Source organism: Helianthus annuus, chromosome 15 (genome assembly GCF_002127325.2).
Source record: "Helianthus annuus cultivar XRQ/B chromosome 15, HanXRQr2.0-SUNRISE, whole genome shotgun sequence".
NCBI lineage: Eukaryota > Viridiplantae > Streptophyta > Magnoliopsida > Asterales > Asteraceae > Helianthus > Helianthus annuus.
In genome coordinates, this window is record NC_035447.2 from 131,509,570 (window position 1) to 131,533,826 (window position 24,257).

The window sequence follows — 24,257 nt, forward strand, 5'->3', positions numbered from 1 at the left end:
AGATGAAAATTGAAAGAAACAGTAAAATAAAGAGACGGTATCATTATTGCCAAAACATTATAGTTATATTAATGCCACTACATGGAAAATTGAAATTTATTTATCTTTTCAAAACGTTATAATTGCCTGTCACATTATAGGCCTGTATCCTAAATGGCACAACACTTGATATAATAATATCAAGAAAATTACTGATGTTTTTTACGTTAAAAGCCTGCATCCTAATCTAAAAAACAATAAAAATGGCAAAACAATACTTAAAACGCCAAAATATTTACTATGATTATGATCTAAAAACAATAAAAACGGCGCGTACTTATTAAACGCCAAAAAATGGAAAGATGAAGTGACACGCGTTAAAAAAAATATGAAAGGACAAAAAAGCCCCTCCGCCTTTCTCTAAGCGGCGTGACACGTGTTAGGCCAGGAAGCGTTCTCACCATTCTCACACTTTTGAGCGTTTTCTCATGATCCGGTTTCTTAATATTAATAACTAACTAGATTGTAACATATTTTAATATTTTACTAAAATATTCTTGTTTAAGAATATATTATAAATGATGTGACTGTTTAATACCCACATCAGGGGCGGACCTAGAGGTTACCGGGGGGTAACCTCCGCTACGGCTTGGCTCGGAAAAATTTGACGTTTTTAGTGTAAATTTTGGAAAAATTTGATATTTTTTCGATTTCGTTACGGCTTATTTATAAAACGTTACGGCTTGGCGTGAATCCTAGATCCGCCACTGACTCACATTATATTTTAAGCTCAACGTTTAACGTGTATGTTTAGCAACCCAAAGCTACAAACACCTTAAAAGAGAATCCAAGTGGATAATAATTATAACTAGAAAATTCATCCGCGCGCGTTGTGCTGCGGCCAACGAAATTGACGTGTTGTTGATCAGATTCACATTACAATGTGTTAAAGATGTTTTTATCGGTTAAGTCTGTATTACTATCTTATACAAATAAGTAATTCACAAAATAAGCTTAATACAATTAATGGTATCATAATTACCATGTTACATGACTTGTATCCATATAAATAACCTATCGTATTAAGCTCCCCGTGTTACGGCGGGGACGTAAAACCGTGACAAATAGCACCAATGCCACACTATAGCCAACGACCACCAACATTGAAGTTGCGGCGTCTTAACATGGAAAAATTAGACCGACATATAAAACATAGAAAATAATAACTAACTCGATTTAGGACTCGCGCGTTGTGACAAACTTATTAAACGGGAAAAAATAGACGACGTAAACACACTGAACCACACACATGCGTTACCCCATGTTAACTCGCAAAATTTAGAACGAAACGTATAACAAAACGTAAAATCGTTGAACCACACACACACATTGTGCCGTGTTAAGTCGCAAAATTTAGATCTAAACGTAAAATGAAAAATTTTGCAAAATATGAAAAACATAGGGGATCGAAGTTGAAAGTAAAAAGGTTGTGAGGTTAAATTGAAAAAACTAAAAACTTTTGGGTTAAAACTATAAAATCAAGTAGTTTTAGGTTTAAAGTGAAAAATCATTTTAAAACAAAAAAAAAACCCAAAACATGAGGTACAACACCCAATGCCTCAACTTGTTGTAAATTTATATTATGTAAATGTAAATATCAATATACAATCACCTAGACTAACCATATAAACAACTAAAGCATAAAGCATCATTTAATCAAGATGTACAACTCCTAGCTGCATACTCATGTTACAAAATAATATGTAAATAAACCACACGTGGCAGGCTAAAGAAAAAGTACAAACACAATACATATGAAAATACAATAAAACAAAGAAAAAAAAACCTCAATGACTAATAAATAAACAATACAAGAAAACCAAAAATACACCTAAAGCATAAAGTACAAAATCAACCATGCACAAACATGTTACAAAATGATAATATATAATATATAGATATCATTTATTTTTATCCTTATCTTTATTTAAGGTTAATAAATAACTTCAATTTTACAATATAGACCCTTGGTTTTTTACTTTTAACCTAAAGTTTTTCATCTTTTGCAATTTAATCTCAACTCTTTTTTATTTTCAATTTTGGTCCACCATACTTATCATCTTTTCCAATTTTTTCGTTTCGTTCTAAATTTTGTGAATTAATGCACCACAACGTGCATGTGGGGTTCAACATTTTTTTCGTATATTTTTTTTCCGTTTGACTGGCCCGTCGCAACACATCTATTTTTCTTCGTTTAACAAGTTCGACCAACGCGCGGATCCTGGATTGACTTAGTTGTTTTTTTTCTATGTTTTACGTTTCGGTTTAGTTTCTCTTCAACGAGCGTTCGTGATTCAAAGATTTTACGTCTGCTTTTCGCTCGACGTTATTTTTTTCGTTTTTGTTTAATTTGTTTTACGAGCTTTTCCGGTGTTGGTGGTCCCTGACAGTGGTATAGCATTGGTACTACTTGAAAAAGTTTTACAACAACCGTTGCAACTCAGGGGCTTAATACTAGTATATATATAGGGTATGGATCATAAGAGAAGTCCATCCTATTTAAGAAACTTAAAAAACATTTTGGAATACACATTTGCCCTAAGAAAAAAATGCAAAAAAAAAAAAAGTAAAAAAAATGCAACATTTCTCCATCCACGCCCGGAACTATTCGGAAACGAGATTCAAAAAATTGGAGTCTATAGATATAATTTTAGAAAGTTAGAGATAAAAAATGAGTAAACCAACACTATCCAAACATTTTTTCTCTTTTTATAATAAAACTTGGCCCATTTTTTCTCTTTTTATAATAAAACTTGGCCCATTTACTATTTACTACTTACATAAAAGCCCAACTAAGTTTCACACTCACCCAGCCCTCACTCGTATCCATTCTTCCATCGCCGGAAACAATGTCGAAGTGGTGGCGCACCGCCGTGGTTAGCCTGAGAAAAACAAGATCATACCACACCATCCAAGCCATTCCAAGAGAAATAACCGGTAACAGAGTCTCCGTAAAAGATAGAGCCCAAGGCCGTATACCCGCAGTTGTATTCGCACAGCCTAACCCTAACGCCGCCGCCGACGGCTCGGTGAGGTCGGTTGCCAGAAAGCATCTATTAACTACCGAGAGAAAACAGATTCAGTCCATTCTTAACTCCATTGAGCTTCCCTATCTTTGCTCTACTACTTTTCCTTTGCAGATCAGAGCCGGATCGGGTTCTTCTACGTTACTTGAATCCGGAAACGTTCTTCCGATTAAGGTGAATGTGGGTTTTCGTATTTGTGTTGATATGGGTGGTTTGCTTGTGTTGGTAGTTTTATGCACACCAAATGTTTGATGAAATGTCTGAGTGGTTGTGGTCATGAAATTTTGTGTTTTGAATGGCAATAGGAGTTAATATGGTGATTAAATTAGTTGTTTTGATAGATTCTGAGTGATGTCATAGTTAAATGAGATAAAAATGAATTTCAGTTTGGAACTAGACAGTTTATCTGCCTTAGCTGTTTATGCACATCAAGTGTTTGATGAAATGTCTAAGTGGTTGTGGTCATGAAATTTTCTGTTTTGAATGGGAACAGGAGTTGGTATGGTAATTAAATTAGTTATTTTGAAAGATTTTGAGTGAGTTTATAGTCAAATGAGATGAAAATGAGTTACAGGTTTGAAGTGAAATTGGTTAGTAATGTTGATGATGGATTTAGATTGTTTTTTGTTAACTTTGAAGTGAATGGAATGTGGGTGTAGGTGCATAGGGACCCAGAGACCGGAAAGCTTCTGAATTTGGTGTTTGTTTGGGCGGATGAAGGAACAAAACTGAAGGTTGATGTACCGGTTGTGTTTAAAGGTGAAGATGTTTGCCCTGGGATCAAGAAAGGTGTGTTTTCTTTCAGTGAATGTCGTTATGTGATTGTTATGAAAATAAAAACTTGATCTTGATGCTACAGTTTATCAAGTAATGAATTCGACTTTATGTTTTATACTGCGTTGCTACAAGTTATGTTGTGATTATGATAAAGCTATATGCTACTTTTTTGCGTCTGATGTACAATTTATGCTATAAGCTAGGAAGCGTTGGTTGTGTATTTAAGCTGTACAGTTTGGATTTTCTATTTTTGTGTGAAACTAAAAGTCTTGATTCCTCTTGTGCGTGAAACCAGGTGGCCTGCTGAACAAGATACGACCTAGTTTGAAGTACAACTGCCCATCTGAGCATATTCCTCAGAAGATTGAAATCGACATTAGCAATTTGGACATCGGAGATAAGGTGTTCATGCGTGATGTCACGGTCCATCCATCTTTGGAGCTTCTAAGCAAAAATGAATCGTTGCCTGTTTGCAAGATCGTTGCAGCTAAGCTAGATAGCACACAATAGACGACAGTATCAAACCGCACTCTTCCAGAAACTCAAAAGCCGTCACCATCCCGGGGGTTTTAAAAGGTAGTTCCTTGTAATTTTGCCTTGTCATGAGATATTTTGTGCAATAAGCTTTGAGTATGTGCTCTAACAAGCAATATGATAGCTGTCGGTAGAGGACAATTTTTTAGGTTGCAGGATTTGAAATTAATGTATACGCCTCACAATCATGAATTGTTTGGTTTGGGTGACTTTTGTTTGCTTGATTTTCATTTTGTTCTACTCAAATTATATATTATTAAATTAGTTATTATCTATGACGCTATCCGTTTTTAAAGCTTGATCAGACTCTATGCAGTTAATATCGCCATGAAGTTAATATCGCTAATATGTCGGTGATATATCGATTATCGGTCCCAGGTGAGATATCGGTGCAAAATATCGGCCAGAATATCGGTACCGATATTATCGGCGATATTGGACTGATATATCATTGATTTAAGTCTTAACTGTTAATTGTTAGTGTTTTAAGTCTGTATTAGCCCTTACTTGTTACACTTGTTGGTATTTTGCAAGTTGCAAAAGGTTAATTTGTTAATGGTAGGAAAGTATACTAAAGTGTTAGTGTTAAATTGCTATATGTATAAATTCAGCCTGATATTAAAATTACCAATATCCCACCGCGATTATCAATATCTCAAATATCGGTCCTTGATTGATATCCGATTTTTTTTACCGCATTAACTGCTTAGCAACTAGTAAAGCAGCCGGTCCGGTCTGGTTTCCAAAACATTGGTTCGAGATCTCTCTATGAGCACTTGAAATAGTGGTATACTCGAAATGGTTAAAATACATAGCCACAAGTTTGGAGCACATAACCGTTCGACTTACGCTAGTCCACTTTTTTCCTGGCATGGTGAAGGGACTTGTTTTCAACACTCTCATCTCACATGGATAGCTAACTTAACCTAGTATATATACAGCTGCCCCTAGAAAAACAAACCACCCAGGGTTGGATTCCCCTGGCTATGCACAAACTGGTTAAACCAATTAAGCTGGATTGCGGCGCTTTCGTTCGGCACAAAGCAAAGTGGCGAAACGTGCTAATGCATCAGCATTCGTACCTTCTCCTTTAACTGGTTCAAGCTTGCCTGTCTCCACATCCAATCTCGACAACGGTTTCTTCAACAATTTCTTGCCAATGTCCTCTAGCGCCCTCATGTTCTCAGGTGATGAAATATCCATTGCAGTTGCTTCCCCTTTCAAGTTATCTTCCTGCCCATAAAAAAACTCCTTGTTACTAAACATGTAACCTATACAACATTATATTTATATGTTCTTAGTTATACCTGAATACGCAGATAGTTTTTTTCGACTTGCAACGATTGGAATATAGTTGACACATGGATGTCGACCATATCTGACATGGCATCACCAAAAATGCGGAGGATTGGCGCAGTACCATTGGTAAAGATCCAACTAAGCAACCCCCATTTTGCAGCCTTTTGTGCAGTATATAAGTCATTGTACGTCTGCGTACCAGTGCCGAGTGAAAGCACAAGCATCCGTCTTCCGTCGAAAACCTCCGGGCCAGAGAACCTGTATTTCCCCATCACCGCTTCTTTGGTTATATGTGTGATAGCCAAATGTGTCTGCCATTAACATTTAAACAAGATTTCTTTGGTTATGTGGGTGACATTAGCGAACCCTTTCTCTGAAGATTCGATTTCAAATGGGTTAAACCCTACCAAACCCGAACCTTTTAATAGCGAACTGAATTACGTATCCGGTTGTCGGTTCGGTATTAAACCAAATCGAGTTGGGTGTTCGGTTTGAATCGGATAACAAATAACGGTTATTTAAATTGTCATTTAGCCAAATCCAATTAATTACAATTTTTGCTCAATCTTATTTAACCTCGCACAATCAAATAACAAATAATGATTATTCGGTCAAACAGAAAACCGAATATGGATTCAGTTTTTGGTTCAGTTGTGAACTACCCGAATTCCGTTCAGTTCAGTTCGGTTTTTGGTTTCAACCAAAAAAAAACCTTTAAACTGTATAAACCGAAAACTGAACCGATAACACTCCTAAGGGTGGAGGGTGTGGCTTCGGGATGACAGAGGTGGCGTAGCGCCTCCAAATCTCCAATACCAGTGGGAACACCATTTCCCAGTTGACGTGGCGCTATGGAATGGAAAAGGCGGGGTGGCTTTTTAAAATTGGAGCTGCAACAAAGAAGAAAATGCGCCATGAGGTACGAGTGGGAACACCGCTCCCACCTTCGGGATGAGCTTGAACACACCCTTCACCCTAATGTGACTACTTGTCCTAAAAATAAAATGCAAACTCAATATTGTTGAAATGTAACTACCGGATTGTTTGCAGCTACCCCGCCATCGATTAGATCAAAAGTGTGCTTGGTTCCATCGACGTCTCTAGTCTCAAAATAGTATGGCGGGAAAAATGTTGGTGCCGCCGCGGTACTAATGCATACGTCTGCTAGCAAAGCATTTTTCCACGCGACCTCTTTTCCCTAAACGTATCAAACAGAAACCATTTTATGATACACAATCAATTTTAAATAGAGAACTGCTATAAATATAAAAAACGAGTTTAATTACTTGAGCAGAGGAGAAGATAACAGGTTGAAGCCGCCTAATGTCGAAAGCAGGTATGACAACATTCGTCAACGTATCTTTAATAGTGAGGTTTTTTAACATCATCTTTGCCATGGCTCGAAGATATTTACCATCATACTTTGGTCCGGTGGCCTCACCAAGTACGGTTACTACCGAATTCATGAATTTGGTCCGACTACAAAATAAAATCACTTTATTTATTCAACAACATTATGGTTTAAATGTCAAGTATGATGATACACAGGTTCAAGTTCATATACAATTTTGAACTCGAAACTTAACACTAGCGAAATCTGGTCAACAGGAACTCGACTCGTATATATTAATTCTCTTATCGAGTTTGAACCGAGCTTACTTTAGTTAAATAATGCTTTGATTTATATAACTGATTGTTTTTATGTATAAACACTGTTTTAGCTACACAATGTAAAATAAGAATCAAGGGTTTTGGATGTGGCGTTTTAAAAACTTATTATATGAAAATACTAAGTTAGCATATTCAAATAATAGACTTGTGTAATCATGTGGTATGAGATAGTGTTTGGATGTGTATGTTTAGTTATAATAACATGATAATAAAATTTAAAAACTTTTGATTAGTAAGAAAGAACTTTAATAGATGGTAACTTTTTTTTAATTAATTTCCTGACAAGGATTTTTTTTTTCTAGTAGAATTATTAACAAAAAGTGTTTGAATAACTGTTTTATTTTCTTCAGAAACTACATGTAAATAATAATCAGTTTTAAAACGCACATCCAAACACCCACTAGAACATGAATTACAAAAGTCTTTGTAGGAGAATACCCCATTTCGCAGGCTTCGTTTTGAGAAGGATAAGGTTGCGCCTCATCAAATGTGTGTCTGTATTTGATTCGAAAAAGAAAATGAAACTTGTATTTAATGATGATCTTATAGATCCGGAAACTAGTTAGAGTTTACCCTATTTTAGGGAAGATCCTAGGCGAATGTTGAAAGTAGAAGTTGGTAATGTCTTTTGCGGCGAACATGGGACGATTTTTCTCATTAGGAGCTGCAAGCATAGTTGTCATCAGCCCTCCTGTGCTTGTTCCGGCTATTACATCAAAATAATCCGCAATTCGTGCATCTGGCCCATCTATTTCCTATCCGAAGAGACGGCACATTTCAATAATAAGTTACAGCTTGTAATATGATGCACATGTGCATTTTAAGTTCGAGTACCTGAATTTTGGATTCAAGAAAAGCAAGCAAGGTGGCGGGAACAATGCCACGAACACCCCCACCATCGATGCTAAGAACAGTGACGAAATTTGCCTCACCTACATCGGTTTGCTCTTGCGCAAGGGGTTGGATGGCTACAATCGCGATTACAAGCGAAACTATTACAAGATTGATGTTATTCATTGATTGAATCAAAACCCCAACACATAAATACAATTATTAATTAGAGAACAGGAATGTCAAGAGGAAGATGAAGGAAATCTTTGTCTTTGTTGACTTTTGTTGACATTCTGAAAAGTTAATGTTGTACCATTGTGGTTCTCTTGTTGGGGCATCATTTTGAATGATCAAAAGATTGTTTAAAACAACAAAAGTGAGAAAAAATAGGAGCACCAATGACCACAATCTAGAGAGGTTCATACTGTCCTATTATATATTCCCATTCTTTGTTACAATATTATTATGCATATTTTGAATGTAATTATGTATATTTTGTATTATTATAACTAGTTGGATGCCCCATCCGAGTTACGGGGCGCTAAGCCGAATATTTCTTAGTTTAATAACATGTACGCATGTATTTTAGTTACTTGTGCATACTACTCATAACAGGATTTCAAAAAAATTATATCGACTCAACCAATTAAACCAAAACACTGCCATAGTTTTGCTAAAAAAAAAGATGGCAAGCCTGAGCTGGGTGCAAAATAGTAAATTGTCATAAACAATGAGCGAGTGTCAGACACCTACTTGACAAAAAAGTTAGATTGAGTAAACCAAGTAAAATAAAAACTACTATAGTTTTGAAAAAAAAATTAAAATGATGGCAAGACTCCAGATTTTAACTGAGGGCAAATCATAAGTTTTTAAAAAATGGGAAACTCATAATTTTAAACTGAGAGCAAATTCGTAATTTTTAGCTGGGGGCAAAACCAAAATTTTGTTTTGAACTGGTGGAAAATCATAGTTTTGAACTAAGGGCGAAATCGTAATTTTTAGCTGGGGACAAAAGCATCAATTTATTTTGAACTGAGGGTAAAAACGTAATTTTGAACTGAGGGCGAAATCGTTATTTTTGAAAGAGACAATTATGATTATAATTATGTTATACTAACATTATTAAATTAAAATTAAAATTAAAAATGAAAAAAAAAATAAGGCAGCCGCCCATTTTCCACCAATGGGGTGGCAGAACCATTGCCGCCAACGTAAATGTATATGTAAGTAAATATGCTACGATTAAAAAATGAATGATGTTTACTATACATTATAATCTAACTTTCAAAACATCATAAGTATATTAAAATATAAATCATGTATTATTAAAAAAAATACAAATAGGTGCCACTCCTTGGTCTCTAAGAAGCATTTCGGCCCATTACAGTAGTTACATATCACCACTAGAAGCTAAATCTAGTTTTTAAATTTGAATCGATTATGAATATGTGATTTTCGATTTAAAATTCGAATTCAAATTATACATTTTATTTTTATCTTATACATACACACACAGATAGCTAAAAAAGCTTCCAAGACTTTAAGTTCTAACATATGCCCTGACAACTTTTAATATCCAATCTATAATCAACCCAATATATAAATACCATAATATCACTAAATGTCTTACAATTGGACCCCTTCCAAGTTCTACTTGAGTCGACACCCCGTGGCGGATCCAGGAAATTTTTCCTGAGAGTGCGGAAAAAAATTAAAGATTTTAGGCCTCTAACTATATAAAAAAATTCGGTTCATAGCGGGTCGGATCGGGTCGGGTCATGTAAAACCAGTAAACATAAACAAACAAAGTTTTGCGGGCCGGATTAGATCGGGTCGGGTTGGGTTGGGTTAGATTGGGTTGGGTCAATTTCAATTTTCAAACAATCAAACTCTATTGTCTAACTTCCTATCACATTAACAAACAAAGTTTCAAGTAAAACATTAAATAGAGGTGCAAACGAGCTGAGCGGCTCGCGAGCTACTCGAGACCGGCTCGATAAAAAGCTTGAACGAGCCGAGCCTTATCGAGCTTGAGCCCGAGCCCGAGCTTGAAATTAGGATCGATTAGACATCGAGCCCGAGCTCGAGCCTTATATGTGTAGCTCGTTAGGCTCGACAAGCCTTATCGAGCTTAGTATAATTTAGGGTTTAAACTATGTATTACTTTTTGGATGATCTAGATGTTCTTTTTTAATTGAGTTCTCAAACTATCGAGTCGAGCTCGAGCCGAGCCTTGTCTCATTAACAGCCAAAAACGAGCTCGAGTCGAGCTTTAGTTTGTTTTAACTCGCGCCATAGACGCTTAGATAGAGCTTTCGAGCCGAGCTTGAGTTTTAAGTTTTACTAACGAGCCGAGCTCGAGCCCAAAATCCAAGGCTCGAATCAAGCCGAGCTCGAGCTTCAGAAAGTTGTAACGAGCCTAGCTCGATTAAGGTAAAGCTCGGGCTCGGCTCGACTCGTTTGCACCCCTAACAGTAAACAACATAAAAAGCCTTCATAAGTAAGTAAATTAACACCAAAAAACAATCAAAGTTCAAATGCTACCTACTTCTATTTTTCTTAATCATTAAATAAAACAACAAAAAAGCTTATCTAGGACATAACTTGGTCTTTAGCTAGAAGAATCCGACACACAAAAAAAAAAAATGGTCAAACCCTTTTCCTTTTGACAAATCGCACCATAACTTCTCTATGCATGGTTCTTTATCACATATAAATTTGCTCCGTAAGTTCATAACACGACACTAAACACTTAAACAAAATAAATAATCATTTTCAACCAATACCATAGTCCAGAATTTTCAATTCTAATTTTCAAACATTCAAGCCCTAGTTTTAAATGTTGATTAGTAATTATTTAAACAACAAAGCTTAAAATAAAACAACAAAATCATTAAATACATATATATTTTCATATAATCACCACATAAAACAACAAAAATCAATCAATAAAAAAAAGGGATAAATCTTTGGGTTGGGTTGGGTTAGGTTTGGGTTTAGGATTGGGTAGTTGAGTTAATAAAATTAGAATGGGTTAAGTAAAGTAAATAAGTGTTAAAGAATAATTGTAGAAATTGTGTTATATACTTATATATATATTCATAATAATCAGTGTTTAATTTTTTTTATAAATTCATAATATTTTTTTTTTCTAAAGAGGGCGGTTGAAAAAATCCAAGGGGTGCGGCTGGGATTTTCGACGAAAATTGAGACTAAAAACCTTTTCTTTCAAGAGGTGCGACCGCCCACCCACCATCGTGGGTAGGTCCCCCCCTGTCGACACCCATAATTGAAAAGGCAAAAGTTTGATTTAGAGTTTATGTATTCAATTTCAAGTTCATTAAGTTTGCTATTTTGTTTGATTTCGAGCTCATTTAGACTTTACCGGATTTCGAATAGAATTCAGTCATCATTAGAATTTTGAAGTTGGATTCGAATTCGGTTTGAATTCAGTAATCGAATTTCGAATCTATCAGTCTATCTTCAAAATTTTGAATCGAATTTGATAATCAAATTTCACATTGAACTAGAATCCAGTTTCACAATTTATAAACTCAAATAATTAATGTGATTCAATTAATTAAAGTATTCAAAAATCGATTTGTTGAACACCACTACGAACTACCTTCCATGCAACACTTTTAACTTTATTAAAACTTACTGGTGATGTAGACGAATAGTATTTCATGTGGACCATGTGGTATCGAAACATCAAGATCCTAGACACCCTACTTATGGTCTCAAAAACATGTTGCATCACATCTCCTACTGGAAAATGTGTAATAATGCCAATGTCGGCATACGATTGACACATAAGGCCACTCGGTGTGGGGTCCTCAAGGCCCGGTCTGGCCCGGCGACGCCCCCGCACACCATTTCCCTAGGGGTCGGCGGCGTCTTCAGACGTTGAGGACGGGCCGGGCTCTTCTTCTCACACACACATATACATACAACATATATATATTTTAGGCTCATCCTTCATTTTTCTTAGGTTCATCATCTTTGCTCCATCTTTACACCCATCCTACGTGACGAAGCATCCTTTTTAGGAGTACCCTCCTCCCACACCGAGTAGCCTAAAAATACATTCTTCAACCCTTGATGAAATATGTCAAAATGCCTTTGTCTTCTAGAAAAACTCGAAACCTATATTAAGAAAGGGCACTAGTCCTAAAGACTAGAGAGGTATTATGAAAGCCCTATGAAATATACATAGTCCCAAAAGGGTATTTTCTAAAACCTTATTCTCTTACAACTTATTTTTTTTCTTCACATCCATGACTTACATGAGTGTTGTGTCGGTTTATAGACCATTGAACATGTTTTCTTTATGTTTAAGGCTCATATTCGATTCTAAACCCAATTTACTCAACCTTTTGCGCTTGTCCGACGATTCTATCTTCAATTTTGTTTCGGCATGTCGTTGGTTCGGACCTTTGCTTGTCCAAACATTAGGTGACCGATCACCAAATTACTAGGACTGTTTTGTAGAGTTGGGGGTTATCCATCAAATTTCAATTATGAAAGTTTTGATTTCAGTAGTAGTTGTTAGTTGAATATGAAAAAAATTGGAAGTTCGAAATTTTTTAACTAGTTTATAGATTTGGTTTTAGAAGTTTAAACACTATAATAATAAAACAACAAATACTAACATATATTTTGAACTCAAAAGTACTTTAACAATGATTTCTTTATTTTTACTCTAGGGGAGACTCAAACCCATGATCTCCATATTGAAAGATCATGGGGCTGTCAATGCATCAAAAGTCATTAGCTTAAAACATTTTTTTTGAACAATAAATATTACTCTACCTCTACTCATGTATTATACAAAATAAATTACAATCTACTACATGCCAGACATTAAATCATGTTTTTCTCTCCAAAAGACAAAAGTATTTACCATCTAGCCAAAACTGAATGAGAAAAATGATTTTTTTTTAAAGGCGTGAATTATTCACGAATGTCGGGAGGTTTAGTATATGTTGTCTTAACCGGGTCCGCGCTAGAGAGCCCCCTCGCACAATAGATCCCCAATTTAAACCCCTAAATGAGAAACCCCTATCACCCAGATTCGAATTTGAAACTTAGAAATGAAAACTCACTCCAACCCAGCATAAGTGAAACTTAAATACCCGTAGCCACCCTTATATCTCTAGTGTTGGTTGAGAAAAATGATTTTTGATAATATGTCATCTCAAAATGTAATTTACTCAACACCTCAAATTTAGTGGATTTTGAAGTTCCTCATCATTAGTTATATTCAACACCTCAAATTTAGTGGATTTTGAAGTTCCTCATCATTAGATATATTCAACACCTCAAATTTAGTGGATTTTTAAGAAAAAAAAAAAAAATTTAACCCGTTAGCCCACCGGCCCGGCCTTATCTCATGCAAAATATACACATTATTATTCCAAATGCCTCGTCAAACTCGGTGAACTCACCACTTCCTTCCTTCCCCTCTTTCTTTCTTTCTTTCTTTTATCTAATTTCATTTTAGATTGTAGAAATGGATGCTCACTACCACTCCAAAATCTTTCCAAAGGTTACTCTCATAATTCTTTCACTTGTTATGACAACTGCAGCTTCGCGACCACTCGCCGCCACCAGCGCCTCCGCCGCTTTATCCAAAACCAGCATGGTCACGGTTCTCAGCCTCGACGGCGGCGGAGTTCGTGGCGTTATTTCCGCCACCATACTTTCATTTCTTGAGCTCAAGCTTCAGGTACGCGTTTATTATATCCTTGGTGCGTTGGGTGACTCGACTGTATAAAAAATAAGTTGTCGCTTAGGACCGACAATAAAAAAAACAAAATTTCTTGATTATATATATACTAAAATATACATTTCTTTTTGGTTTATTTGAATGTGGTTCTGAAAGTTCTGGTTTTGTCAACATATTAGTAAATGTTCGGATTAAAAACATGGATTTGAATAAGTGTTTTAGGGTTTAACTTGTTTAATTTCATTTTTGACAAAAATAAATAAATAATCAAGATTTTCTTTTCAATAAAACTCATTCCAACGGTAATATGTGTGACTTAAGAAATCTTATACAAAATATATGTAATCCTATTTTCATGTATTGTTTTGATCTTAAGTAAAAAAAAAAAAAATTAACGAAAGGGTCCGGATTTTAGAACCCGTTTGGGACTAAAAAAAGGTTGATGTTGCATGCAGATAATTTCACCGGTTCAAAAAAATATTTTTTAACGAAAGGGCCCGGATTTTAAAACCCGTTTGGGGCTAAAAAAAAGGTTGAGCCAGCCCTGTTGATTGCAGATAATTTCACCGTTAAAAAAATATTTTTAACGAAAGGGCCTGGATTTTAGAACCCGTTTGGGACTAAAAAAGGTTGAGCCAGCCCTGTTGCTTGCGGATCATTTCACCGGATGACGATTTTGTTTACTCCGGCAGGAACTAGATGGACCTGCGGCGCGCATTTCGGATTATTTTGATGTGATCGCTGGAACAAGTACCGGAGGGTTGATGGCGGCCATGCTTGCTGTTCCTGGTGATGACGGGCGGCCGCTATACACTGCAAATGATGTTAAGGAATTCTACTTTTATCATGCTCCAAAGATTTTTCCTCTTAAAAGGTATATTCAGATACTCTTGATCTATGGTTGTCTATTTGATTGATAGATACTAATCGATTTTTGGTAGCCTAACAAGCTAAGATTAGAATTGACATAGGTCAAAAGTAGATCAATAATTCAGGTATACAATGATTTGTTTATTTGTTCACGTTCCATAAATGAGTATGTAGTTAAGTTTGTTTTAAACCAAATGTGAGTTGATGTGTTTCATTGGATTTGGATTCAAGTTCGTTTAAGCGTTGGCTAAATTCAAGATTTTAGCGAGCTTAAGCGTTTGCTAAATTCAAGATTTTAGCGAGCTGATGACGAGCGCTTCATGATTGGCTCGACTAGTAAGTAGTAACTATATTTTGAAAGTGGTAAATCAGTATCCACTTTTTTTTTGGGATTGAGCTTCATATATTGAGTTTCACTAGACTCGAGTCTAAATAAGGTTGTTATTTATATAAACATACTAATATCTATTTATAACAATAAATATATAGTTACAAAATAAATTTTGTTATATATGATTATTATATAAATAACTAAAAAACATATATTATATTATGGCTTATAATCAAATACAAAGTCTCCAAAAAATGAAAGGTTGTAAAGAGTATCAAACGGACTCCGATTGACCTTATTCAAGAGGCATTAGAACCGTCTCATCGAACTTTATGATGTGAGATATTAGATTTTTGTTTTTAGATGTTTAGATTGTAGATTTTTAAACTTTTTGCTTACATCACTGTGTCTTTTTATTTATCATTGTATTTTTTTTTTATATTTGCGTCATTGTTTCTTTTTTTTGTGACTCATTATGTCTTTTTTTTTCGACATTATGTTCTATTTTTCGGCATCGCATTATATTTTGTTCGACATTGTGTCTTTATTCACTTCTTTTTTTATGAGTCTTTGTAGAATAATTTTACCCATTATTTTATATATATATAAGTTATAACTATAGGTATATAAAATAGTTATATATTGATACAGAAAAGGAAAAAAAAAACTGAATCCGAGTTTAAAAAGTTATCACTCGTAGGGCTGAGCAGTATACGGTTCAGAACCGCCAGAACCGGGGAACCAAACCGGAACCGCTAGATCCAAACCGTATTTTTGGATATGGGGTTCGGTTCCGGTTCTTAAATTTGGGTAAAAACGGTTCCCGGTTCGGTTCCGGTTAAAACCACGGTTCCGGTTAAAGAACCGTTAGAACTAGTTGGGATTTCAAATATTTAAAACCCTATTTTATTAATAGGCTTTTCAACATCATACGACCATCCTAATTCTTATTCCCTCTTCTTATAATCATTCCACGATCTCATCTTTCATCTTCTAATTTTTCTCCATCTCTCAACCCTAACCCTAATTAACAAGTTCATCTCCATCAACACCCTGCAAATACAGGTACGCTATTCTACATGACCTTTTTTATGATTGCATATATTTTCTTTCTAGATGTTTGCTTTCTGATACATATAGTTTTCTGTATATGAAAATAAAAATTGAACAAAAATAATCAAATCAATGTTGATCGAATTGTAAATGTGTATATAAATAGAGTATCGCTTGTTTTAATTGTCAACACGATGGTTGTAATAGTTTTATTTAGAGATTGTTTATGGCTTGAAATTTTTTATTGTTGCTTTGCTGCTCTTATTTTGGTTGGTTTGAACTTTGAATGTTGCAACTCTTAGTTAATGTTTTAAATGGTTTGATTCGTTTCTCTTGAATTGTTAATTTTAGGATTTAATTGTCAACCGGTTCCCGCGAGAACCGTTTACACGAGAACCGTTTAATCGGTTCGGAACCGAACCGGAACCGTTATAATACGGTTCGGTTCCGGTTCTTAAATTTAGTAATTAACAGTTCCGGTTCGGTTCCAGTTCGGTTCGGTTCGGTCCGGTTCTGAACCGTTGCACAGCCCTCACTCGAGCCTAAAAATAGAAAGGAGCAAACCTCATCCTCAAGGAACTGAGCCTAAAAATAGAAACAAGCAAACCTCATCCTAAATGAACTACATAAAATTGGATTCAGTTCACTTGTCCCTTAATTTAAACATATATGATCTTGTGTCTGGCCTTCCTACGTCTTTGGTCATGTTTATTATTATTATTATTATTATTATTATTATTATTATTATTATTATTATTATTATTATTATTATTATTATTATTATTAAAAACTTTATAATAACATCATATTCAAATTTTAACTGTTTTGAGAATCAAATTAAGTTTAAATGATTTCTTATGATGTTTATCTTATATTTACGAATACAAAATTTTAGTTAGTTATGTGCATTGTATATTTTAAGTGATTTAGACGCATTTGTAATTTACTCATCATGCACGTGAATCTCAAATGTCGCATTGCTAAATTATTTAAGGGGGGCCGTACACACACGCTAGCTTTTTGCGATCACGGATTCGCATATGTGTGACTAGTACAATTAATTAATAACTTCATTTTTAACTTTTCCGAAGATTTTTTTTTTTTTTTTGATATTTTATATTATACTTTCTTATATAAAAAACCGACTTCTTCTTCAAAAATCCATATACTTTTCGTATAATTGAGCACAAGTATATACCTATTATGTGTTATTTTAAGCATTTTATGTGTAATTATTAATATATGTTGTGACGTTGTGTAATTATTGTGTTTAATTATGGTGCGGATTTATGTTGTCGCTTATACCCTTCGCCAAAAATATGTGTCGCGTCCTAGTGGCTTTCTATACTTGGGACACATAGCAAAAAATATTAGACTCTCACATAAGGGTGACACACATGGCATCCTGTTACTTATTTTACAAGGTATAAATTCGGATTCTAATATGAATTCGCAACTTTCATTGTGACATTAGCCGCATCGAGTTCTTAAATAAAGTGGCAAATTTCTTTGGCGAGGTTATGGGACCAAAGTACGACGGCGAGTATCTCCGAGCAATAGCTAGGGAAGTATCGCAAAACACAACTCTCAAACAGACACTAACGGATGTCATCATACCAACTTTTGACATCAAACACCTTCAGCCCATGATCTTCACTACAGATGATGTAATCTCTCATCTGTCTTTGCTATTCTACATATATCAACATTCCTATATATATTCATTGTGTTGATATATCAAAATTGTTAACTTGTTCAGGCAAAAGAGTTCGTTTGGAAAGATGCTCTCTTATCAGACGTATGCATCGCCACTTCGGCGGCTCCCACATATTTCCCACCTCATTATTTCGAGACAAGTAATGCCGATGGAACCACGCGAGAATTCAATTTGGTTGATGGCGGAGTTGCGGCCAATAACCCTGTAAGTAATAGTGTTCATAAACCGCTGAAACTGACTTAACCGTCTAAACCGTATGGTTTAGCCAGTTTGAAATAGGTGTGGTCCCGCTTTAACACTTTGACGGTTTAACAGTTTGAAACTTGGAACCGGTTATGTAAATCGAACCAGCCGTTAAACATTTATTATTTAAGTTTAGGAATACTTATATCATTTTTTTTTAAATTTAATACAAAATTGTGTTTGGTTTTTCCCAAAACCGTAAAACCGGAAAAAAAAAGAACCATCAAGCCGTAAAACCAAGCAAACTAGTCGGTTCGGTTCGTATTTTTCCAAATCCGTACTTCGGTAGTAACCGGTTCAACCCAAAATTTTCGTCAAACTGACCGAACCAGAATGTGAACCAGGGGCGGAGGCAGTGCATAAGGAGGGGTAGCCAGGGTACCCCTCAACTCCTCCGCAGTGTAAAAATACCCTCCAACTCTTACTGCGTAGTGTAAATTTTTTTTTATATAAAGGATATCTCAAAAAATTTGGGATACCCCTAAATTTTTGTGTTTTCCAAAAAAAAGTTTGGACTAAAATTTTCGTCAAAACCGGACGGACTGGACCGTAAACACGTCTACATGTAACTTGGTAACAATACTTTTCTTAAAACTAGACTTGTTGAGTCAAAAGTTAAAGTAACTGAAGTGTAATGAATCAGTGGTTTTAAAACAGACACAAATGGCGATCACACATATAATGAAGGAGATCTTGATGGGAAAGCACAAGTTTTCCGATATAGAGTCCATTGATGGCAGACAAATGCTTGTGCTTTCACTCGGCACCGGTATGCCCAAACGCTCGGAGAGATATGACGCCCACAAAGCTTCCCGATGGGGTTTGCTCAATTGGGTCTTCGACAATGGTTCGTCTCCGATATTTAATATCTATAGCGATGCAAGCTCCGATATGGTCGATATTCATGTCACCACTCTCTTCCGATCCCTCAATGCACAAAAGAATTATCTACGCATTCAGGTGACTAAACTTAACAATTTTTTTGAACGGCAAAATTCTTTTCATCCATGTCGTCTGTGGTACTTGAACTCAAGACCCCCCCCCCCCCCCCCAAACCCGTGTTTAAAGGCTTTGACATGACACTATCATCAAGTGTTTGGTTATGGTTTGCCTTGTTGACCAACCTGTTGTGACTAAATATGCAACTGATATGGGCTATGATTTGGCACTTGCAGGATGACAATTTGGAAGGGGACACGTCATCGGTAGATATCGCTACGGATGAGAACATGAAAGCACTCGAGGACATCGGAAGAAAACTATTGAGCGAGAAGGTGTCGAGAGTGGATTTAGAGACCGGCATATTTCAAGAAGTGGAAGGAGAAGGCACGAATTCAGAAGCTTTGACTCGTTTTGCTAGCTTGCTGTCTGAAGAGCGAAAACGCCGGCGAAGTAAATGATTTGTTTGATTCCATGGGATCGTTTCGAGCTCATACTAGCGTTCGGGTTTACATAATCAAAATCCTTTTTAACGTGCTTGTAACTGGAAAACTGGTAATTGTACTTGAAGATTTTGATTAGTTGAATTTGTGTGAAGTTCGAAAATTGAGTACGATATCTGAAGACTTATATGCTCTTCAACGCAAGGGACTAAACTATAATTCATAGAAAGTAAAGGGGTGGATATATAAATAGTTAATTAAGTCATTTAGGTTAAGGGGCGCCAATGCGCCATGGTTGAGCTTGTGAGTTGCTTGGTGACACTAACCTTGTCTAAGTGTACCTTGTGTCACATAAGCCGCTTAGCGCTCCCCAACACCGCTAAGGGGCGCCATGATTGAGCTTGTGAGTTGCTTTAGTGACGCTAACCTTGTGGGTGGGGGCGGATCTACATTGAACGGGTCGGGGTCCCCGGACCCCAATGTTTTTTAAAAAATTAGTAGATCTGGTGTATTAAATTTTATAAGAACCTCATGAATACAATTAGGTGGACACCATAGAATGAAAAAGGAAAGCTGGAGTACTAAACCCCCTCTTTACCAACAAGAGATCATTGGTTCAATCCTTGTTGATCTCGTTTTTTCTATTTTTTTTTAAACCAAATTCAAACCTAGCTCTGACACCATCCGAACGAGGACCGACCCGAAAATTTTAACATTTTGTTATGAAAATTTTGAACACCGAAAAAATTGACCCCAAACCAAATTCAAACCTAGCTCTGACCCCACCCGAACGAGGACCGACCTGAAAATTTTAACCTTTTGTTATGAAAAATTTTGAACACCGAAAAAATGGACCCCATTAAAAAAAAATCTTGGATCCGCCACTGCTTGTGAGAATTTAAAATGTTTAATTATTTACTATTTAAAACACTCACTTTACTTTAACTGAAAAAGAAAAATCAAACTTTTATATATACATTTATATCATTTACCAAAATCACATACTAACCAATCACACTCTCAAATCATTCTAAACTCTCAAATTCTCTCCACTCTATGTGGGAATGATTGACAATAATCAATTACCGCGGCTCGGGCGACGGTTCAACTTTTAAGAGACGAAGCTGAATCCTTAAACCACGTACTAGACAACCAATGCTTGAAGAACGAGATCGATTGGGTACTTATAACCGCTTGGTGGATGATTGTTTTATCTGAAAACCTGATGTATGATAATGCACAATTTTGGCGTCGCTTTCGTATGTGTCACCGACTTTCTTTTAGAATTTCAGGCGATTTAGAGCATGAGTATACATATTTTCATACAAAGAGAAAATGTTAGACGTAAACTTGGATTCTCTGGTTAGCAAAAGTATACAATTGCAATTCGTCAACTAGCATACAACATGTCAATGGATGCATTGGACGAGTATTTAAGAATGTCAGAAAGAGTATGGCAGGATAGTTTTGACAATTTATGCGAAGGTATTTTTTTAATTGACAATTATTCTAATTATTGTTGTTGTTTATAATAGTTCAATATTATTAGGTATTATCAACTTCTATAGAAGGTGATATTTGAGGAATTCAACGTCTACCAACATCCCACTTTTATACGAAGCCCAACAACGAATACACGGGTTTCCCGGGATGCCAAGTAGTCTTGACTGCACGTATTGGTCATGGGCGGCTTGTCCAACTGCTTGGAAAGGCCAACACCATCTAGGCGACAAGATGGTCTAACTCTAATACTACAAGCAGTCGCATCTCAAGATCTCTAGATTTGGCATGCGTTTTTTGGTATGGTCGGTGCAAACAATGATATCTCTGTTTTATAATCATCAAATATATCTGATGATATCATAGACGGGGTTGCACCAAATTCATCATTTTATACAGAAATAGAAAATAAACTGGTGTTGAGAATTAGTCGGAGGACTTATTGACCTTCACTCTCAAATTGAAGTACTTCGTTAGTATACGAAATCAACAATTGTCTAACACAGAAAAGTGAATTTCCAAAAACAAGAAGTTCATTTATGTGAAATTCGAATTGTAAAGGATTATAAAATAAGACCAGATGATCTATATTTAAATGGGGTTGAACCATTGCAATGTTTCAATTGACGAATATCATAATTATTGCGAGAAAACACAGAGTAGTAGCAAATTTGTTGCTACCGAGCTTCAATAAAAATAAAGTTATGATACTAAATAAAATAGAAAAAAACATGCTAGTATGAATTTGCATGAGCGTCTGTTAATACAACACTATGCTAATGTTTGAATGTAAATATTTAAACACGATTGGTTAATTAAAATTCAAAAGCTTGGATAGAGAATGTGTATGTTTGCACATGTTTTACTCATTTTATGTGAAGATGTGTTAGAGTGGACGGATCACCTTTTTAATTTTTGTTACTTGGCTGTTGTCTTATTGAATGAAATTAGCATATGGGGTAATATGCCTCAAATATATGTTTTCACGGTTAAAGATCTTATTGAGTTACACAAATTATGAAGGAAATAGAAGCTTCACAAAATGATTATTCTGAGGTATTATTATTATAGAACAGTTATTCAAGGTATTATTATTATTATTATTATTATTATTATTATTATTATTATTATTATTATTATTATTATTATTATTATTATTATTATTATGATTATTATGATTATTATTATTATTATTCTTATTATTATTATTATCATTATTATTATCATTATTATTATGATTATGATTATTATTATTATTATTATTATTATTATTATTATTATGATTATTATGATTATTATTATTATAATTATTATGATTATTATTATGATTATTATTATTATTATTATTATTATTATTATTATTATTATTATTATTATTATTATTATTATTATTATTATTATTATTATTATTATTATTATAGGCTATTGGTGCATATGGAAAGCTAGAAACAAAACTATTTTTGAAGATTAAAAGGTCTCGACTACTAATATTATTGAGGATGTGAAGTCTATAGGTTTCTTGTGGTTTAAATATATCCAATGGAAGGATTAGTGTAGCTTTAGGTGCTGTTTGTTTTTGCTTAAAACGTCTGCAAAGAGCCTATGTCTGCAGGCGGGCAGACATAAGGCCTTGAAGACTGTTTGTTTTTTTTCTTTAAAAAGATCTGAACTCAGCTTTTTTATCTTAAAAAATAAGCTTTGGATCCCTGCTTAAAACATATTCACAAGAACCAAAACAAAAACCCAAACACAAATGAAGACCCAGACCTGAAACTCCGACCACCGTCTTCTCCTCCGACCAGTGCCCCCATCTGTCCGCCGCCGACGAATCTCCGGCGACATCCACTTTACTCCTCTCCAAACAACATCAGCCGCCTACCCCCTTTACTCCTCTCCGTCTCGTTTTGAATCTGAATCTGGACATACCTCTGTTGCCGTGAACCACCATACTTACATCATTATCATAATCATCGTCCACCTTCTTCATCATCGTCGATCCATCATCAACATCATCGATTCATCATCAGCATCGTCGTTCTTCTTCATCATCATCATCATCATCATTATCGTTGCCGGCCGGAGTCGTTGCCGGCGAGGAGGAGGCCGACCCTCTTCTCTCCCCGCTGCTCTCTCTCTAGACGTTTCTCTCTCTCTAGCGTTTGTAGGTGAGGGTGTAAGGGAGGTGTATATAAAGGAGGTTAGATGGGTGTCTTTGCGAGAAAAAGCACCGCCGGCAGCCGGCCGGAGTTGCTCCGGCGCCGGTTTATGAATAACGAGAAGGAGAGGAGTAAAGGGGGTAGGCGGCTGATGTTGTGGGTTATGAGAGAAAAAGGGGAATAGACCAATTTATATTTTCAGTTATGCAGACGGTATCAATTTATAAAAACAAACAGTCTTATATTTTCAGCTTGCAGAGCTTCAGACCACATCTTCAGTTACAGACATGAAAACAGATGGAATCAGCTTGCAGACAGTTTATATCTGCAAAAACAAACAGCACCTTAGTTGCTCTATACCTTTGTTATAATCTTGTTGCTCTTGGTTGCTAGTCCCACGTGTGTTATGGGTAGGAAAGCTTTTATTTATAAATGTTGTCATTCAAAAAAAGTAATTATTAATATAACAATTTAGGGAACAACTAGTAAAATTACCCGTGCGCGTTGCGGCGCGGTACATCTCATATGCCTTGACCCTTTTGATGCAGTTTTCAAAAGTTGAGGATTCAATGGACGGTTTGAATGACAATGAAGCACATGCATGGTTAGAACACTACAAAGCACGGATCTACCTATTTAATTCAAAAGCAAGTATTTTCATATTTGTTAGTTGCAGCAATGTAATATCAGGAGGTAACAATTGCTAATTGGTAAATATGGCAAGTGCTGCTTTTTTTTACAGCCCAAAATGAAAGATATTTATAGGTATGGGAATAATTGTCAATAGTGATACCATTTGCTAAAGCATAAACCTTGTATTCTTTTAATATGAGTAAGACTTCTAATAATAAATCACAGATTCAACATTATAAGAAGTTCATAGAAGACATAATATTCTTATTCTAGAACTGTGTATGAAATTAAAATACACCAACTGTACCTTGACAATAGACAAATAAGAGTCGGTTAAGCCAACATATTTCCCCACCATTACAATCTTGACCTGCATAGAGTAATCTTTCTTCAGTCACTAAACGAAATGTTGTAAATGGTAGAGAACGTGTGGGATAAAAAAAACATACAGACCTGGTGAGGTTGTC

The 24,257-nt window shown here is 35.4% G+C and overlaps 3 protein-coding genes across 5 annotated transcripts; 2 read left to right on the forward strand and 1 right to left on the reverse strand.

The window, feature by feature from the left end:
* The first annotated feature begins 2,824 nt into the window (after window positions 1-2,824).
* Window positions 2,825-4,609, forward strand: LOC110912467 (50S ribosomal protein L25). Its single transcript, XM_022157190.2, has 3 exons — window positions 2,825-3,239; window positions 3,725-3,854; window positions 4,138-4,609. The coding sequence occupies exons 1-3, from the start codon at window positions 2,889-2,891 to the stop codon at window positions 4,350-4,352; spliced, it is 696 nt and encodes a 231-aa protein (XP_022012882.1). The 5' UTR covers window positions 2,825-2,888; the 3' UTR covers window positions 4,353-4,609.
* Window positions 4,610-5,166: 557 nt separating this feature from the next.
* LOC110912468 (patatin-like protein 2) lies at window positions 5,167-8,584 on the reverse strand. 2 transcript variants are annotated; one of them, XM_022157191.2, is made up of 7 exons: window positions 8,181-8,565; window positions 7,920-8,101; window positions 7,785-7,841; window positions 6,962-7,154; window positions 6,712-6,873; window positions 5,684-5,986; window positions 5,167-5,609 (listed from the first exon to the last, which is right to left on the reverse strand). In XM_022157191.2, exons 1-7 carry the CDS (start codon window positions 8,361-8,363, stop codon window positions 5,385-5,387), a joined length of 1,305 nt encoding a protein of 434 aa, XP_022012883.1. In that variant the 5' UTR covers window positions 8,364-8,565; the 3' UTR covers window positions 5,167-5,384. The 2 variants fall into 2 exon arrangements, with proteins under 2 accessions (XP_022012883.1, XP_022012884.1); XM_022157192.2 differs by lacking the exon at window positions 7,785-7,841 and having other exon boundaries at window positions 8,181-8,584.
* A 4,957-nt stretch (window positions 8,585-13,541) lies between these two features.
* Window positions 13,542-19,674, forward strand: LOC110912469 (patatin-like protein 2). 2 transcript variants are annotated; one of them, XM_022157193.2, is made up of 6 exons: window positions 13,547-13,905; window positions 14,598-14,779; window positions 17,634-17,826; window positions 17,919-18,080; window positions 18,777-19,079; window positions 19,295-19,674. In XM_022157193.2, the coding sequence occupies exons 1-6, from the start codon at window positions 13,690-13,692 to the stop codon at window positions 19,517-19,519; spliced, it is 1,281 nt and encodes a 426-aa protein (XP_022012885.1). In that variant the 5' UTR covers window positions 13,547-13,689; the 3' UTR covers window positions 19,520-19,674. The 2 variants fall into 2 exon arrangements, with proteins under 2 accessions (XP_022012886.1, XP_022012885.1); XM_022157194.2 differs by lacking the exon at window positions 18,777-19,079 and having other exon boundaries at window positions 13,542-13,905.
* Window positions 19,675-24,257: the final 4,583 nt, after the last annotated feature.

Excerpts from the sequence above, each read along its gene's own strand:
- LOC110912467 (XM_022157190.2), top strand. The coding sequence starts at position 2,889 with ATGTCGAAGTGGTGGCGCACCGCCGTGGTTAGCCTGAGAAAAACAAGA. Across the intron at positions 3,240-3,724 it reads GAAACGTTCTTCCGATTAAG|GTGCATAGGGACCCAGAGAC; the intron begins GTGAATGTGGGT and ends ATGTGGGTGTAG. Across the intron at positions 3,855-4,137 it reads TTGCCCTGGGATCAAGAAAG|GTGGCCTGCTGAACAAGATA; the intron begins GTGTGTTTTCTT and ends GCGTGAAACCAG.
- LOC110912468 (XM_022157191.2), bottom strand. The coding sequence starts at position 8,363 with ATGAATAACATCAATCTTGTAATAGTTTCGCTTGTAATCGCGATTGTA. Across the intron at positions 7,155-7,784 it reads AACGAAGCCTGCGAAATGGG|TCGGACCAAATTCATGAATT; the intron begins GTATTCTCCTAC and ends TTTATTTTGTAG. Across the intron at positions 5,610-5,683 it reads AAAACTATCTGCGTATTCAG|GAAGATAACTTGAAAGGGGA; the intron begins GTATAACTAAGA and ends TTTTATGGGCAG.
- LOC110912469 (XM_022157193.2), top strand. The coding sequence starts at position 13,690 with ATGGATGCTCACTACCACTCCAAAATCTTTCCAAAGGTTACTCTCATA. Across the intron at positions 17,827-17,918 it reads TGATCTTCACTACAGATGAT|GCAAAAGAGTTCGTTTGGAA; the intron begins GTAATCTCTCAT and ends TAACTTGTTCAG. Across the intron at positions 18,081-18,776 it reads GAGTTGCGGCCAATAACCCT|ACACAAATGGCGATCACACA; the intron begins GTAAGTAATAGT and ends GTTTTAAAACAG.